At 41.3% G+C, this 16,389-nt stretch overlaps 1 protein-coding gene and 1 long non-coding RNA gene across 4 annotated transcripts in view; one reads left to right on the top strand and one right to left on the bottom strand.

Annotated features, from left to right (window-relative positions):
* The first annotated feature begins 1,482 nt into the window (after positions 1 to 1,482).
* LOC125439236 lies at positions 1,483 to 7,496 on the top strand. Its single transcript, XR_007245503.1, has 2 exons — positions 1,483 to 6,760; positions 6,828 to 7,496. It is a non-coding gene; the product is annotated as an uncharacterized LOC125439236 (long non-coding RNA).
* A 3,008-nt stretch (positions 7,497 to 10,504) lies between these two features.
* GRHL2 (grainyhead like transcription factor 2) overlaps positions 10,505 to 16,389 on the bottom strand; it is a 98,673-nt gene continuing 92,788 nt past the window's right edge. For all 3 annotated transcript variants that reach the window (XM_048507774.1, XM_048507773.1, XM_048507775.1), the window contains exons 15-16: positions 15,977 to 16,041; positions 10,505 to 14,853 (exon numbers count right to left, since the gene is read on the bottom strand). In XM_048507774.1, coding sequence (XP_048363731.1) covers positions 14,739 to 14,853; positions 15,977 to 16,041 — 180 coding nt within the window. In that variant the 3' untranslated portion in view covers positions 10,505 to 14,738. The remainder of the gene's footprint in view (positions 14,854 to 15,976; positions 16,042 to 16,389) is intronic.

Genomic DNA, 16,389 nt, shown 5'->3' on the forward strand with positions numbered 1-16,389 from the left:
TGTCCCATTTTTTTTAAAAAAAGAAATCAAACAGCCTCCAACACAGCAGCCCTGATCCAGAGAATGTCAGTTATGCTTGAACCCCAGTGAAACAGATGTCAGTTATCAATAGTACATTTCATTTCAGAGGGAATGAAGCAGGAATAGCGTTCTCTGGATTGGGAGCCTTGCTTTGTAGGAAAAGCATTCCAAACCTTTGATCATTTTCATTGCCCAATTCTGCATCTTTCCTAGTGTCTTTTTAAAAACCAAAAATATACACACCGTTTCGAATAGTACAACCCTACGCAGAGTTAGGAGCTGCGTGGCGTAGTGGTTAAGTGCTTGAACTGCCACTCACAAGGTCAGGAGTTCGAGCCCCCTGTGGGTCAAATATCCTGGCAGCTGGCTCATGGTCAACTCAGCCATCCATCCATTCCTTGGTCGGTAAATGAGTACCTAGCACATAGCTAGGGGGTAAAGAATAGCCAGGGAAAGCAATGGCAAACTACCCCACAAAAACGGCTTGCCTATGAAATCACTGCTTGCAGTGGTACCCCAGGGTCGAACACGACTGAAGGCGAAACTTTACCTTACGCAGAGTTACTCTGGTGTTATGTCCATTGATGTCAATGGGTTTAGCAGAGAGTCATGCATTGGATCTCCCTGTAAATGGGGCCATAGAAGCCGAAATGAAATTTGAGCCATAGCTCATCGACTAAACTCTGCTGCCACGCAGCCTTCATTCCCAAGAGTGGAGCTTGTGCAAAGATGACTGATGGACTACGCCCACTAATATTAAGACCGGGCAAACCGCAAGGCAAAAATCAGATATACCACTAAGCACATTTCTTGAGATCAATTGCTAATTGATCTCCAGTCTATTCCTATTTAAAATGGCCACAGTAAAACCAGTGGATGTTGCTGCTTGCCCAAATGACTGTTTGGTGGATGAAGTCATAGGCAGTAAACCTACATACAGATGTGCAAATATTTGTATTTATTCCAAGAAGTGGCAATCATTTTGGAAATCCCAGACTACCATGACTTCTACATGCAATCATGACGTAGAGCTGAGTCCTTAGTTAGTCAGACTCTCAGAATGAACATTTGGGCAAGCAGCAAGAGCTGAGTCCTTAGTCAGACTCTCAGAATGAACATGGCCATCCCAGTCAATGTATGCAACAGGTCCTCTTTTGAAGACAGATCATTTTACTGGAAAGTGTGTTTTTCCATTGAAGTAAAATACTCAGTTTTATTAACACTGTTCAATGTAAGGAGGACAACCTTTTCACCTTCAGTATATCTCCAGTGGAGCAACAGTGACGTAGGAGGTTAAGAGCTCGTGTATCTAATCTGGAGGAACCGGGTTTGATTCCCCGCTCTGCCGCCTAAGCTGTGGAGGCTTATCTGGAGAATTCAGATTAGCCTGTACACTCCCACAAACGCCAGTTGGGTGACCTTGGGCTAGTCACAGCTTCTTGGAGCTCTCTCAGCCCCTCTCTCAGCCCCACCCACAGGGTGTTTGTTGTGAGGGGGTAAGGGCAAGGAGATTGTAAGCCCCTTTGAGTCTCCTGCAGGAGAGAAAGGGGGGCTATAAATCCAAACTCCTCTTCTTCTTCCATATGCTTTAAGAATTTCACCAGCAAAGAAATGGTTCAATTCAGTGGTGGGATCCAAAAATTTTAATAACAGGTTCCGATGGTGGTGGGATTCAAACAGTGGCGCCGCTGCACACATGCACCTCCAGTCCTTATTGGGCAGGGAGGTTACTTTAGTAACCCCTTCTCAGCACACAATAAAAATTAGTAACCACTTCTAGAGAAGTGGTGAGAACTGGTTGGATCCCACTTCTGGTTCAATTCCATCTTACGTGTTGGGGGCTAGAATGACAGAGATTTGTTTGTTCCGTAGGACCAGTTGAAATCAAGAGCATATTTGCCAGATGGCTCACATGCCCTAATCATATTGAGTACTGAAATGTTCAGTGGGTTTCATTTTTAAACAGAGAAAACAAAATGTTGCTCTACTAGACCAAGGTATTTTCCCCAATTATAAGTTGGTGTTTAATTAGCTTCGTGGCAGAATTTTAGGTGCTGAGATGAAGTAAACCGAAACAGGCATAAAAATTGGAAAGCAGAAGCTGTGCTAGAAAAGGTTCATAAATTGTCTTCCCAAGACAAGTAGGAAATGAGAAATATGGGAAGAAAGCGTGGCTAGATCTCACCCATGCACGTAATTCCACAAACATTACCAGCCCGTAGCATTTTAGAAACTTGTTTTCCTACCTCTTATTCAACAGTGGCACATTGACAGCTTGAAATAAAAGAATAACTAGCTAGGAAAGCATCGCTGGTTCTCACATACCACAAGGCACAGCTATTTACAAGTAGGCTGTTACTCCCAACTGTTTCTTCAAAGGAAGCGAGTAGAAGAAAAGTTCACAGGTTAAATAAATAATGTAGAGCTATGAGTCGAATTCAACCACCTTCTGGTGAAAAAAACCCAGAGTCCCTTGACCATCTTTGCTAGGGATCATGGGATCTGCATGGACAAAAGGTGTGTGCAGTTGGAGCTAGAGTAAAACAGAGGATTGGGCAAGATGGAGAGGAAAAAGCTGGCTGGATTCAGTCCTTTCTGAAGATCTGCTTTCCTGCATGTACAACATCTGGGCCCGTTCTGTGAGAAGGGGATTCTTTGATCTCATCTCTAGCTTGATGCTGAGCCATGTTTGAATAACGTGGTATTGTGCACATCATTGCTAGCTCGCTCTAACCACCAGGGTTGCATATACGTACATGGAAAATTGGTGACTTGGGATTGGTTCTATGGTCTTTCCTTCCTCAAACAGCTCACCTGCTTCAGCACTATTTGGTTTGGCTTGTTTTTGCTGAGTCTATGCAGTTTGCATCCATGGCTACCATACACATGTATAGTTGGATTAAAGTACATGTTGTTAGAACATCCAAACTGTATACTTGCAATTAAAATATTTGCCTTTTATTTTTTGTCATCAAGTCACAGCTGACTTATGGTGACCTTTCAAGGCAACAGGCATGCAGAGCTGGTTTGTTATTGCCTGCCTCCACATCATGACCCTGGTATTCCTTGGAGGTCTCCAATCCAAATACTAGCCAGAGCCAACCCTGCTTAAGTTCTGAGATCTGATAAAATCAGGCTATTCTGGGGCTATTCAGGTCAGGATTCATAACTGAACATGACATTTTCACTCAATAAAATATCTCCTTAGCGTGCAGATCTTAACACTTGAGCTTCAATACAGCAATTGGTTCTACCAAAGTAGGTAGGTTTAATGTGGATCCAGGCAAAAAGTTTTGCTTCCAGTGAACTATCACATTTATAATCATCAAGTGGAAGAAACACAATTGGACAATAGCAGGAGACATCATGGAGGGGTTTGCTCCTTGCTTCAGGTGGGCAGTGCTCTCTCTTTTATGCAACCTTTATAATGTGTTCTTCTCTCTGGGACCTTTCTGAGCTGCTGTTTTAATTTTCCTGTCTAGATTCTTATGGCCAGTTTGCTTGGAGAAAGTGATATGAAATGTACAGTGCAGGTAGCAATGTGTCATTTTGGTAAAAACACAAATGCAGGGTTGCCATATTTTGCAGTCTCCATGTGAGTTTTGCATTACTTCATGTTCAAAAGTATCTCCAGAGTTAAACCATTAATAGGATCCTGGACTAGAAAAACCACTCATCTGATTCAGTAAGGGTGGTCTAGCAGAAGGCAAGTGGGGAAAAAGTGTTTTACTGCTTACCAGCACTTTCCTCGGGCTCTTTCATTACTCTCTCTGTTTAGGGTTCTCTTTCTAGCCTGAAATCTCCTGGAATCCTCATTCCCAAAAGGAAATAATTCCAGTTTATTTTTTAAAAAACTGAAGTGGTAATCTGGCGAGAACAGGTTGTGAATAAAATGTGAAAATAAGAGATGTTCTTTTGCATAGTGCTGCAACACCAGATCAATACATGTATTGAAGAGAAAAAGAATACATTTCTCCCAAAATTTAAAGAGCTGAGGGAAAAGCTGTTCTTATCTCTAGAATCCAGTGTTGTGAGCAGAGGACAGATGTCCACAGCTCAAACTGATCATATTCCTTCCTGTCTTCTCCTGTATTGGTTCTACTGTCATTCCAGCAGTGCTCCCTTTCCACTAATAAAACATAATTACATTGGCATTTTGAACCTCAGTAACCTGATTCATTGCTGAACTTTGGGTCTGATTCATAATCATGTTCATTCCAATGTGACTGACCCTCTCCCATGAGTCTTAGCGGAAGCAGGATCAGAGATACCATTGACCTTGACCCATAGCAAATCATCAAACTTTCGTAGTGGCAGCAAACAATGAAGGACAGTATTTTAATTTAATGTTTGCTGAGGAGACGTTCCACTGAAAAGAAACCCACACAGGCGCAGTCCTGAGCAATTTACACAAACACGCTATTGAAGACAAATGAGATTTCTTCACTTTTGTATGCATGCTTTGGTCTTCTTGTCAATGAATATTAAATGAAGAATACTGAGGGCATTTGATTCTTCATAGAATATTAGGACAACCTTTTTACAGTCCCGCAATTCATAATGAACTAGATGTTTGGTTTGGTTTCTATTTGGAGGGGCATCCAATACTCACTGTGGTCTCTGGTGTTATGAGGACCAAATGCAACAACTGAAATCACAGAGCTGCAAAAGGCATGAGGAACATTTTCACAGGTCGCAGCAAAGCAGGATTTCTATTTCAGTGCAGCGGGCACACGTGCCCTCCTTCTTGATACCAATCCAGAGAAAGTTGCTCGTGATCAACTCTCACTGAAGGAATTGGGAGGGGTGAATTGTTATTAGCACAAATTCCATTGATTTCCATAGATTTCCTATATCTGAATCTGCATTGCAAATCAGGCATGCCTCCATCTGCACTTGGTATCCAGTCTATGTGGCATGGTGCCCAGTCCGTCCAGAGAATCCACATGTGCAAAGTGCTTCTATAGATGCATCCCTTTTCTTGGATCAGGGCAAAGACGATGTAATTTTTCAGATAAATGTCCAGCATGATGAGTTATGCAAACATGTAAAACAAGCTCAATTCTGGTCACGAACCGAACAGATTTGACAGACTGTAGCAGATGTTGTGTTCTGAAGCATGGCTGATGTTAAGTCCTTTTCTAAGCTTTTTACTCGGGCGTTTCTAGATTTCTCATCAGTGTGAAAGGAATATACTTTTCTTATATTTGCAAATGCAACTGTATTTATTATTCCGAGAATTACTTTTACCTGTGCTGACTATAGTTTCCTACTGGTTGAGATCTTCCCCTCCCCCTGTACATAGAACGTTCAGATTTTGTGGAAGTCTTACCAATGTCGGTTTGCATCTTTAAGGCCTGATTTGTGATAAAAGTGTCTGTTGGTAGTGGCAACTTTGGTGTAAAATGTAAGGGGGAAAATACTTAAAATTGGATTATTTTATTAGTGTTTGGCTTATAAAAACAGTATCAAGACGTGCATTGTTCCCACATTCCCCCTCCCCATTTTGCTAGTTATACAATGATGCAATTGATTCATGTTGTACAGGAAACTTGCATTGTTTTATCTGTTTTTACGTTGGGAGTTAGTTATGATCTTCCTGAAAAGTCTATTTGTATTTATCTTTGGTGTTTTTTTTAAACCACACCCACTTGTAGCTGCTCTCAGTGTTCACTGCCACGCCCCTTCTGAGAAAAATTTGACCCTAGAGTTGATCATTCTCACGAATTCCTACCCTGTTTATCCCATATAAGCCATTACTTAACACCTTTCTTTTCATAGCACCCCTACAAAACTTCTATCAAGCCTTCCCTTTCCCTCTTGTCTTGGTCTGGTTCCCTCATCACCAGGTAAACCTCTTGCTTTGCATGGTTCACAAAGGCATTCTTTATAGTCATTTTGAAAAAAGAGTGGGTGTTATCCAGTGTAGAATCAATGAGAAGATGTATGGCTTTAAGCTAAATTTAATCATCTGTTGACATAAGTCATTATAAAAGGTTTTTAATCATTCCGGCCCTGACAATAGGGCTGAATACACTCTTGTGTGACAAGAGTCGATATTTATAACATCCAAGGTTAAGTATATTTGAATCTGTTTTGTTAGACACAGGTACTTGGTAGTAAGCCCTTTTGAACCAAGTGGTTCTTACTTCATGGAAACATGCACAGAGTCATAACACAAGATCCACTCAATTCTCATTGAGCACAGAATACTTCACCTTTCCATTACAAAATAGCTCATTTGACAGGCTTACTTAAAGCAAGCTTACAAAAAAGCCCATTTGACAAATATTTTGAGGCAAGTAATTATCTTGTGCAGGTGACTGAGCAAGGAAAATATGCAAAAGTGTGTGTTATTTTTCTCCTTATAGTTCATGAATGACTCACTAATATATGTGTGGACCAACAACTTACTAGCAGTGTTGTAGATTAGTAGAACCGAGGAACATACTGGAAAGGCTGCTTAACTTTGCCTGGATTGCACTCAAAGGCTCAGAATAATGGGTTGAATCCTATGAATTTGTTTCACTAATGGTAGTCTCTTCCCTTTGATGCAGTAAAGCACCAGGCACCAGAGGAAAGTGCTACCACCAGTGGAACAAATCCATAAGATCTAACCCATAACATTAATCAAACATTGTCCCAATGTGGAGCATCTGGAGCAAGGGTCTGCAACCTGTGGCTCTCCAGATGTTTATGGACTACGAATTGTAGTCCATGATCATCTGGAGAGCCGCAGGTTGCAAACCCCTGATCTGGCAGGGGCTGATGGGAATTGTGGTCCATGATCATGTGGAGAGCTACAGGTTGCAGACCCCTGATCTGGAGCAAATGGCCAAGAAGCTTTACAGCTGGATCTGAGAAATGGGGCCCAAATTCACTTTATGAATTCACTTCGACAGTTGTTCCTGCCAAGAAATGAGAGAGTGATCCATATGTTCAACTCCTGGGAGATTTAGAGACAGATTTGAGAATGGGCCATGCATTGAATTTACCTGACTCTTCCTGCATAGGAATAGTATTCACTTTGGACAATATGTCACTGCTAAGCATAATGTATTCTTTCAAAAACATTGATTCAGAATACAGTGAGGTGTATGTTTCATACATTAAAAGCTGACAAGTGTGTTGGTTAAAAAAAAAAGAGACACATCTGTGATAATGTCTTTTTTCAGTGCCAAACATATAAACAGTATTGTTTGAAGAAAGTAAGGATTTTTTTACTGTATTACTGCTGAACAAATATTGTTTTTAAATGTTAGGTTTTGAATAATTTTGTATTGTAAACTGTTTTGTGACATGGTGCTTTTTCATACTGGAATTACTGAATGCACCTAATTATTATTCTGTTTTCTTATAAAAAATATGTAACCTCAAAAATCTTTATGAAAACCAGTATACGGCAAATATCCAAGGATTGCAAATGAAGCCCCTCAATGTCCTTGCCTATTAATAAATATTCTGCTGCAGCAAAAGTGTTCTGGAAAGTTCCACTGTGTTGCTTCTAAGGAAACAAGAAAGATGGCTATTATGAGGAATCTTTTATGTATCTCTCACAATTCTGACCTTGCCCATATGTAATTATGAGCAGCGGGCAGGTAGTCAGTGGAGAACTCTTGTTATGATTGAGTAGTTCACATTTTAAATAAAAGAACTCTCTAAAACACAATTATTTTCAGAACAAAATAGTTACACAGTCTAAAAAATGTTGCTATTTTTCAATTTGAGTTAAAAATGTTAAGTCTTGGTGCCTGGTACCACATTCTTCCTCTCATTGACCATGGGTTTGATGCAGTAGCATCTCCAGTATCTTGATGTGTTATCCAATTAGTTCTTCAGCCCTTTCAGTAGACCTTTCTTTTTTCAAGCCATGGTCATTTATCACTCTATAGCCCTTTATAGTTAATGCACGTGCAACCCGTCTGTCCATGCATACATCTGTTTGTAAGAGAGCCAATGTACTTTCACTGTATGAATGAAACTAGGGACTGGTAACCAGATAAATGTAGGACTTCTACCACATGTTGAGATATACATGCAGTGACTATAATATGAGAATTAAACAACACACATATAAACAAAAGTCAAGTGTACACTGAACACAGATTGCCATGTGTGTTCACTGTAACTTGTGAACACTGTAACTTGTGGCCAAGCTTCTCTACTGGTCTCAAGCAAAGAAAAATCATTTCCCAAACTCACTACTTGAGTTCCTTTTAATGGGAGATAATAAGAATTAAACCTGGAATCTCCCACAGCCCTTCCTGTATACACCCTCCCAGAGGCGTAGCTCTAAGGGGACGGTGGGGGCACAACACACCGGGCGCATGCCCCTGTGGGGGTGTGGCAAGGGTGTTCTGGGGGCATGGCGGAACGTTCCAGGATGGGGGCGGATGCTCCGGTGCACTGGGCGCTTTCCCCCCTTGCTACGCCTCTGCACCCTCCTCATATTTCCCCAGAACTTAACAATGCAGTTGGTACAGTCATACAACTGCAGTATTAATACCAATTCATTTAGTCACATTTTTAATTAGAGTGAAAAGAGACATTTTTTTTGTATTTGGTTAATACTTGTGAATTAGCACAACTAATTAAAAAATGGTTCCATTCACACCCTAGGTGTTTGAGGCTTTTCATTTTTAAATATCTCATTAATGGGCAGTTTGGAGTTATAAGGAGGAGGCCAGACATGGTTTTTCACTTCAAGTATGAACCAAACTTTGGAATTTGCACTACAAGCAATATCTGCAATGCAGTTTCTAGATCAGTGGGGTGTTTATTATGCCATGTTAGCTCTCTGCATACATTTTTAATCATAGCTAGATTCATCTTTAACCCTCCCCACGCCAAAATATCCTCAAGTGCTGTAAACATTGCAAAACTGCTTTGGGAGTTGTGGAAGGCTTGGTGATGATAGAAGCAAGAGACAAAATCTGTCTTTCCCCTGGTTCAAATGGAACCATCCTGAAAATGTCCAAAACTGGGGCAGTGACAGTGCTATCAAAACCACCTCCATCGTTCTTCAAATAGTTTTTCTGTTTTCATCCGATGAGTCATCTTGTTTCCAGAAGTAAAATCTTCCTGAGGTATGTTGCTTAAAAGTTCTATAACTGAGTTGCGAGTGGCCCCATTTTCTGAACTGGAATTTTACAAGCTTATGACATCAACCACTCCAGCAACATCCCAACATTATAAGTATCATCTCCAATTTCTTAGAACAGTGGTCCTCACTCCACAGCTCCCAGAGAGCAACATTTGCAGTTATCATCAAGCAAGAAAGCAAATTGACTAATGTATCCCATATTCATCGCTTTACCAAATATGCACACATATGATATTAGATATCAGTATTAATATTAAATATATAATCATACCCTTTTAAATTACCAGAGTACATCTGTGTGTATAGGGTGATCTCTCCTCACCACCGCTGGACTGTGCCCACCTGTAGGTATCTGAGGTGAGAGGAAGAACTTATCCCGTTGTCTTCTTGCTTTCTCCTCAGCATGAGGCACAGTAGGTCAGGCAAGAGAGTGAGACTGCCAAGATGTTTAGAGGACCAGCTTGCTGTGGAGAAAAGGGAGTCAAGTTGCCACAACCCCTCTGCGGCCAGACTGCTCACTTCCTAGATGGCTGCTGTGGTACTGGCTTTATTATTCTCTATAGCCAGCTTGGTCTGCTCCAGACACCTGCCTAGATACTGAGATGCCCAGAAGGGGGATACTGGCAACCTTGAGGCCTTCTATCCCTGCCACATGGCCCATGGCTCAGGTATGCTGGCAACTTACCTGTCCCCCAGTCCCTCTAGTGTTCCAAAGTGGAAATCACCTGCAAGTCACAAGTCCTACCAGGAAATGGCCTAGTCCACTTTCCCTAACATAGGACAAATGTCATATTGGTGAACAGTGCTCAGAAAAGCCATGGGTGGCTTACAATTTGTTAAGAATCACTGCATTAGAACATCTTTTGCTTCAGGAAGCAAGGGCTGTTGTTATCCCTACCTGGCACTGATGTCTCGTCAAAATGGCCACATTAGCAGTGGCAGGAACATATACGTCTCCAGGACTGGAGGAAAACTGAGAAGGGGTGGAATGGGAGAGCTGTGAGTGGGGTTGGCATTACTACAAAGTAGCAAGAAGTTTTTCTTCTGGAAACAGACTAGAGTGGACCTTCTTTTCCCATCTCCAGTCCCATAATTCAGAAAGGAGTGTGTATATGCTGTCAGCGGTTTGCTTCAGAGGAAGAAAAGGCTGAGGCAAATACCGCCAGGAGGAAGCAGGCAGACAGCTCCTTGCTGAAGGCACCCAATACCCCTTTTCAGGAGGCAAGTTTTCATTTCCTGACAACAGACCAGATAGTAAATGCGTTGAGATAGTGTAGAGTCCCCCGAAAGGCCAGCTTCTTCAAGCTCACACCAGCACCCCAAAGATTCAGTGCAGAGCTGAATATTCCGTTGAACATTAGCAGAAACTCACATAGGTAGTTATATCTTATGAACATTTATTTCTTTCCTTCTTAAAAATGTACAAAAAATAAAATAAACCTGTATTTATATGTTTATAGATTCCCCTCTCCCATTTACAAAACTATTAAGTTATGTGAACTATTTCCTTATAATAAAATAACACACATTGTTTACAGAGCTTCCTTGCTTTCCAGAAATGGGGACTGCTCACAGATTATTATTTTTTGCACAAACATTCTTGTTTGTATCATGTCATCATTTTCCAGATAAAACATTGCATGGACAGGTGGGTGGGTGGGGGAAAGGTCAGGGTTGAAGGAAGTTGCAAACATTTTTCATGCTCCACGCTTTCGAAAAGCTGCAACATCTCTCTTCACTCCCTGTACTGTGGCATAACCCTGGCTGAATCCATAACAACAGTTTTGTAGCTTCCTTTTAATAAGAAAACAGAGCTGCAATTCTTGAGCTATTCTTGGAGCACTCTGAAGAATAACCCAAAAAACAAACAGGGAAAAATGTTGGGGAAACAGCTCAATAAATCAAAGAACAGTTTATATGGTCACATCAAAGCAATTTCTATTTATTAGCAAATGTTTTGTGCTCAAAAATAACAGGCAAGAAAATTGCTAAGCCCAAGAAGAGATTCCTGCTCTTTCAAGCCCATCTAAGGGGTAAAAGGGGGTTTCAAATTCAGTGGGAAGATTGCGGCTGTATTCAAACTTCACAACACGCTGCAGTTAATGTCCCCCACAATAAGTTTGCTGTGGTGCTCGCCTGCACCCTTTGCTCTATTCACCTGCCAGTGTGGTAAAATGTAGGGGACTCTAATCTGGAGAACTGGATTTGATTCCCTCCTGCTCCTTCTTCTCCACTGCTAACATTCAGAGTGTCACAGAGTATTGCCCAGCTTGATCAAAAGGGGCAGTTTTGCATCATGCTACATGCCTCGAAGGAGGAGGGTGGTGGGAGGGATGGGCAAGAAGAACACAACACCCAATTATATTTGTGCCCAATCCAAATTTCATCTCAGATTACTGCAAGAATGCAACCCATATGATTTATCCGCATACTCTCTCTGTGTATGTAAAATGCCGTCAAGTCACAGCTGACTTATGGTGACCTCAGCAAGAGGCTTTCAAGGCAAGAGAGAAGCAGAGGTGGTTTGCCATTGCCTCCCTCTGCAGAGTCTTCCTTGGTGGTCTCCCTTCCAAGCACTGACCCTGCTTAGCTTCCAACATCTGACATGACTGGGCTATACCATGCTGCCTGCCCCTTCTTCTGTATATTGTGCACACAGGAAAGAAAATGCTCAAAAGAAGGCCAAGCTTTACAATTGTTCTAGCTCAAAGGTCTCTTAGTTCTTATGTGCTAGCAATGTACAGCTGTTTCTGGAGTGTCTGAAACACTAATGTAACATCTACAGACTCCTGAGGTTCCTTCCAGCTCTGTTTCTATAGGGTTAAATCAGAACATGACTAGCTTTAGATGCAAAGCACCCTTCTATGACCACAAGGGATACTTTATGCATACATAAAAGGAGTCCCTATCCTTTTTGCATATACTACATATTTAGGATAACTTTTTTATGGGGTATGGGGTTCTTGATCTAAAAAGACAACTCCAAGAAGTTGTCTCCATGAAACCTTATATAATTTTGGGGGGCTTGAAGCAAATTCTCCTCTTACAATAACTTCTCTTCTGTCTCATTGGCCAGAAAAAATGTGTGTTCACTTACACTATAAAAATTTGAGCATCAGTAGCTTCTAAACTTGGTCAAGGTAATTTATATTCCGTGACCCTTTTAAAAAATATTTATAGCACCATTTTGTGGCTGTCTCAGAATTCATACAACCCACCCAAACCTCACCTATTTGTGCTTTGACTGTTCCTCCCAAATGGTGTTATTAGGATATTCTTAAGGCTATGCATGTTTTTTTAAAAAAGTTCTTTTCCATCATTTTCCCTTTTCTGAATTTCTACACACAGGTTGCAGCTCTTTGAAATTAATCTGAGAAAGAATTTGCAAGTTTCATTTCACATTCAGGTTCAAGTGAGCTAAAAATGAGTTAAAAAATAAAAGATGTTTTCAGTTTCTCAGCTCAACCTGCAAGGAAGCTGATGGACAACCCAGTACCTGCAGTCTCTACACTACAGGAATGCTATTATGATCTGTACAGACTTTGCAAACTTCATTTATTCTTGTAGTGTAGCAAATACCAGCAGCCCCATCCATGGAAGTGCAATTAAAAAGACTCCTGTCTGCTAGATACTGATGAGACAGCTTGAATAACATAATCATACTACAAACATCTATAGCCAAGATTTATATACATTTACACCTGTCAAGTAAAGAGCATGTACAGTTTTACATTTACAGTCCAGCGTAACCAATCAGTAGACACTACCAAGTTTTCTTAAATGAATGAAGGACACAGGAAAATCCATTCATAACAAGATGATTCTTCCATTCCTGCCGCACTTCTTGAAAAAAATGTATTGATACAGAAACTTGCACATCTCAGAAAGCAAAAAATCAAGATGTGCAGCAAAGTGAGGACAGGTAGAAGACACAGAAAGGTTGTAGCAGCGAAGGAAACAAATAGAGGGGGGAGGTCAAGTTGAATCACCTTATCTGGGTGTAATCAAAGCATTTACAAGTGCGCAAAAATTGTCAACGCCAATCTGGCCTCCCAGGACTTTGGCATGTAGCTCCCTACAGAAGTACTATTGAGAAAAAGCTATTTTCCCATGCAACCTCTGTCAAATTCCCATTCTGTCACATGCAGTTACTTTCCTGGCACAATTAACCCAGATCACTTTCATGCCTTGCAGATACTGTGCCTGAAACAAGGAAATCTGCATATTGTACAAATGGATCTGAGTGATTAGTTGCTTGCTTTAATTAAGACAATTGAGGAAATACCAAAGCAGATGTCCTGTGCAAATTTCAAATCTGGTCTGACCGAAATCTCGATATACATTTTAGACCTCACTGCAACCAGAAAAATATTATTCAGCTTAATCCAGTTTTGGCTCTGGCTTGAAAAAGGGACCAAAATCATGGCAAATTGAAAAGGGAGCCTCTTCTGAAAACCTAATGTCAGAAGCAGAAGCAGGCATGGCAGGGGAGCCCATGAACACCTGAAGGTGCTTCATAGTCAGGCAAACCAGACACCCACCAAGATCAACAAGACAGAACTGATCTTGGGACCTCCGGCTCACAAAGAAGAGGCTTTACCACTGAGCTCTTCCTCGTATCTCTGTGCACACACCTAAGACACACTAAACAACACTGTGTGACTCTGTGCACACTAAAAGACACACTCTGTCCAACGGTGATACAGGAAAGAACGGTGAAAATTCACGAATGCAAAGAAAGAATGAAGGTAAATAACGGCAAATGAGAAGTCCACGAAGAATCATTGCATAGAGAATGGGAGCTCAAGTGCAACCCAAGAATCCCACGGCTTCTCCACACTTGTGGAGGATGTATCCAGTGTAACAATGAGAGAAATAACAGTATAGTATAGATGGATAAGCCATGGGCGAAAGGTACAGAAACAACTTCTCTGCACACTGGACAGCGATCTTCTCATTCCAGCATGCAACAGAGGGGCAGTAAACACATCCACACAGACAGGAAGAATATATTATTACATATTATAAACATTATATACAAAAGGTTAAAACGGATAGTGTTTTACTTACAAATTGCATGACATCTGAACGCCTTACTTAACAGTCCCCATTGCCCTGGGCAGGGAAGTTCTGGGGGATCTACGAGGCTAAGCTACACGCCACATTCAACACCTGGTGGAAGTTTTGCACAAGTGAATGTCATCAGCCACTTTCCCCATCATTACCTCTGCATGAATTGCATTACCAGACTCTCTAGCAATTTATTTTGGATGGTGCAATTGTGCTTGCATGGTCCCAGGTGGATGAACACGTTTCCTCCAATTCGTTTTCTTCCATAACGAACAGCTGATTTTGTTTTAAAAAGTCACTGTTCACCCTAGTAGAGGATGAGTTGGTGAAGTCCAAGGTCCGCTGATTATTTACACAATGCAGAGTGAGGAGCAATAAATAAGATTAACAAGAAGGTGTGTCAGACTTGTTTCCTGGAGCAACAAGAAATACGGTTCTTTGCCATGAAGTCCTAGAACACCCTCTTTTCTCAGCCTTAGGGAGCGATCAGGGCTGTAGAGGAACTGTTCCCTTCCTTTTTAAAACAGTAAGATGCTACACAGGATTAGATCTCTGTCAATGTGACCTTGAAGCCTTCTGCCACACTCTCTATGTTCAGGATGAAAGTGTCTTCATTGGAATAATGTTCAATTATGTTATCATCCATGTTTACCAAGATCCTGGAATTGGAAAGGGATGCATTAATAACAACTCCTATTTCAGTTATCAGAAGATAGGTTCAAATTAGCAGCCAAGGCTGCAAATCCCCATGGAATAAGCTTGCAAATCCCCATGGATATCATGAATGAGTTTTTGAGTGTGTGAATGTTTAGATACAGCACAAATTGCTGCCTCCTGGAATTTTATTACGCGATTATGGGAGGGGAGACAACATGGTATAGCCCGATCTCAGAACCTTAGCAGGGTTAGTACTTGAATTGGAGACCACCAAGGAATACACTGCAGAGGAAGACAATGGCAAACCACTTGCCTTGAACTAACTTCCTTTAACGAAGTTCCGCAGGACCTGTAAGACAGAGCTGTTCCGCTGGACCTTTTGTTGGGGACAGCAATGGTATTAAGCCAGCTGACCTCCCATCCTCCCCTGTCCTGTCTTGCTTTTCTGCTCCTTTCCCCTTATTATTAATATAATGTCCACCCTCCAATCGTTTAGTATAGAGATGATTGGATTGGATAACTGTTGATATATTCCAGTGGTGGCGAAACTTTGGCACTCCAGATGTTATGGACTACAGTTCCCATCAGCCCCTGCCAATTGGCCATGCTGGCAGGGGCTGATGGGAATTGTAGTCCATAACATCTGGAGTGCCAAAGGTTTGCCACCACGGATCTATTCTTTGAAGCTGCCCTGAGCCTGTATGGGGAAGGGTGGCCTAGAAACCAAATAATAATGTTAAAAGTAAATAAACAATGCACTTATGAGTTGTACAGTATGCCCATTATGGGAATACCATTGCAAGCAACATCCTTGATATAAGGTATTCTCTTCCCCACCAGGATTGTTCACCAATCTGAGGCAGCAATACCATGTTGTGTTTCTTGCATCCCACTTCAAGCCACTGGCTACACCTAGTGAGAAAACTCACAGCGTGAAATCCCTAGGGCAAACTTCAACTGAGGCCTGGAGTGGGTGGTGCGAAATAGGAGATGTCAAGATTAGGGTATACTGCTCATCTTAGGTATATAACAGAGTTCAGCAATCCAGATTCACTGTGAGCTCCCCACCACAGTCTACGCTAGCATAGCCTAGTTATGTGTGATTCAAATGTTCCATGATCTTACCCTTTTTTACTCTTCTTGTAAAGCTTTGTAATCTTCTCAGCTGGCAGGCCGTACTTCTCAGAAATCTGGTTTTTTTTTTAAAAAAAGAAACAATTGAAGGATTTAGGAAAGGAAAAAAAGATATCCAAAGCAGTCTTACCATATTCAATTGACAAATGTGGCTAACACCGACTAAAAAGCACAGATGCTCAACAGGACTTTCAAGGTAGCATGCCAATCATAGAGCAGGCAACAATAATATCCAATCAGAGAACCAGAAAATCGGTACTGCTTTGAGAATTTTTTGTGGCTTTAAATCTGTGCATATGCATTTTTTAAAAAGGGTGGGAGAGCATTTTCTGTGCGGAGGAGCCAAAACATTTTACATAACCTGAAACGTCAGAACGTTTTGGTTTGGAGCAATGCAGAACAAA

This window comes from Sphaerodactylus townsendi, linkage group LG09 (genome assembly GCF_021028975.2).
Source record: "Sphaerodactylus townsendi isolate TG3544 linkage group LG09, MPM_Stown_v2.3, whole genome shotgun sequence".
Classification (NCBI taxonomy): Eukaryota; Metazoa; Chordata; class Lepidosauria; order Squamata; family Sphaerodactylidae; genus Sphaerodactylus; species Sphaerodactylus townsendi.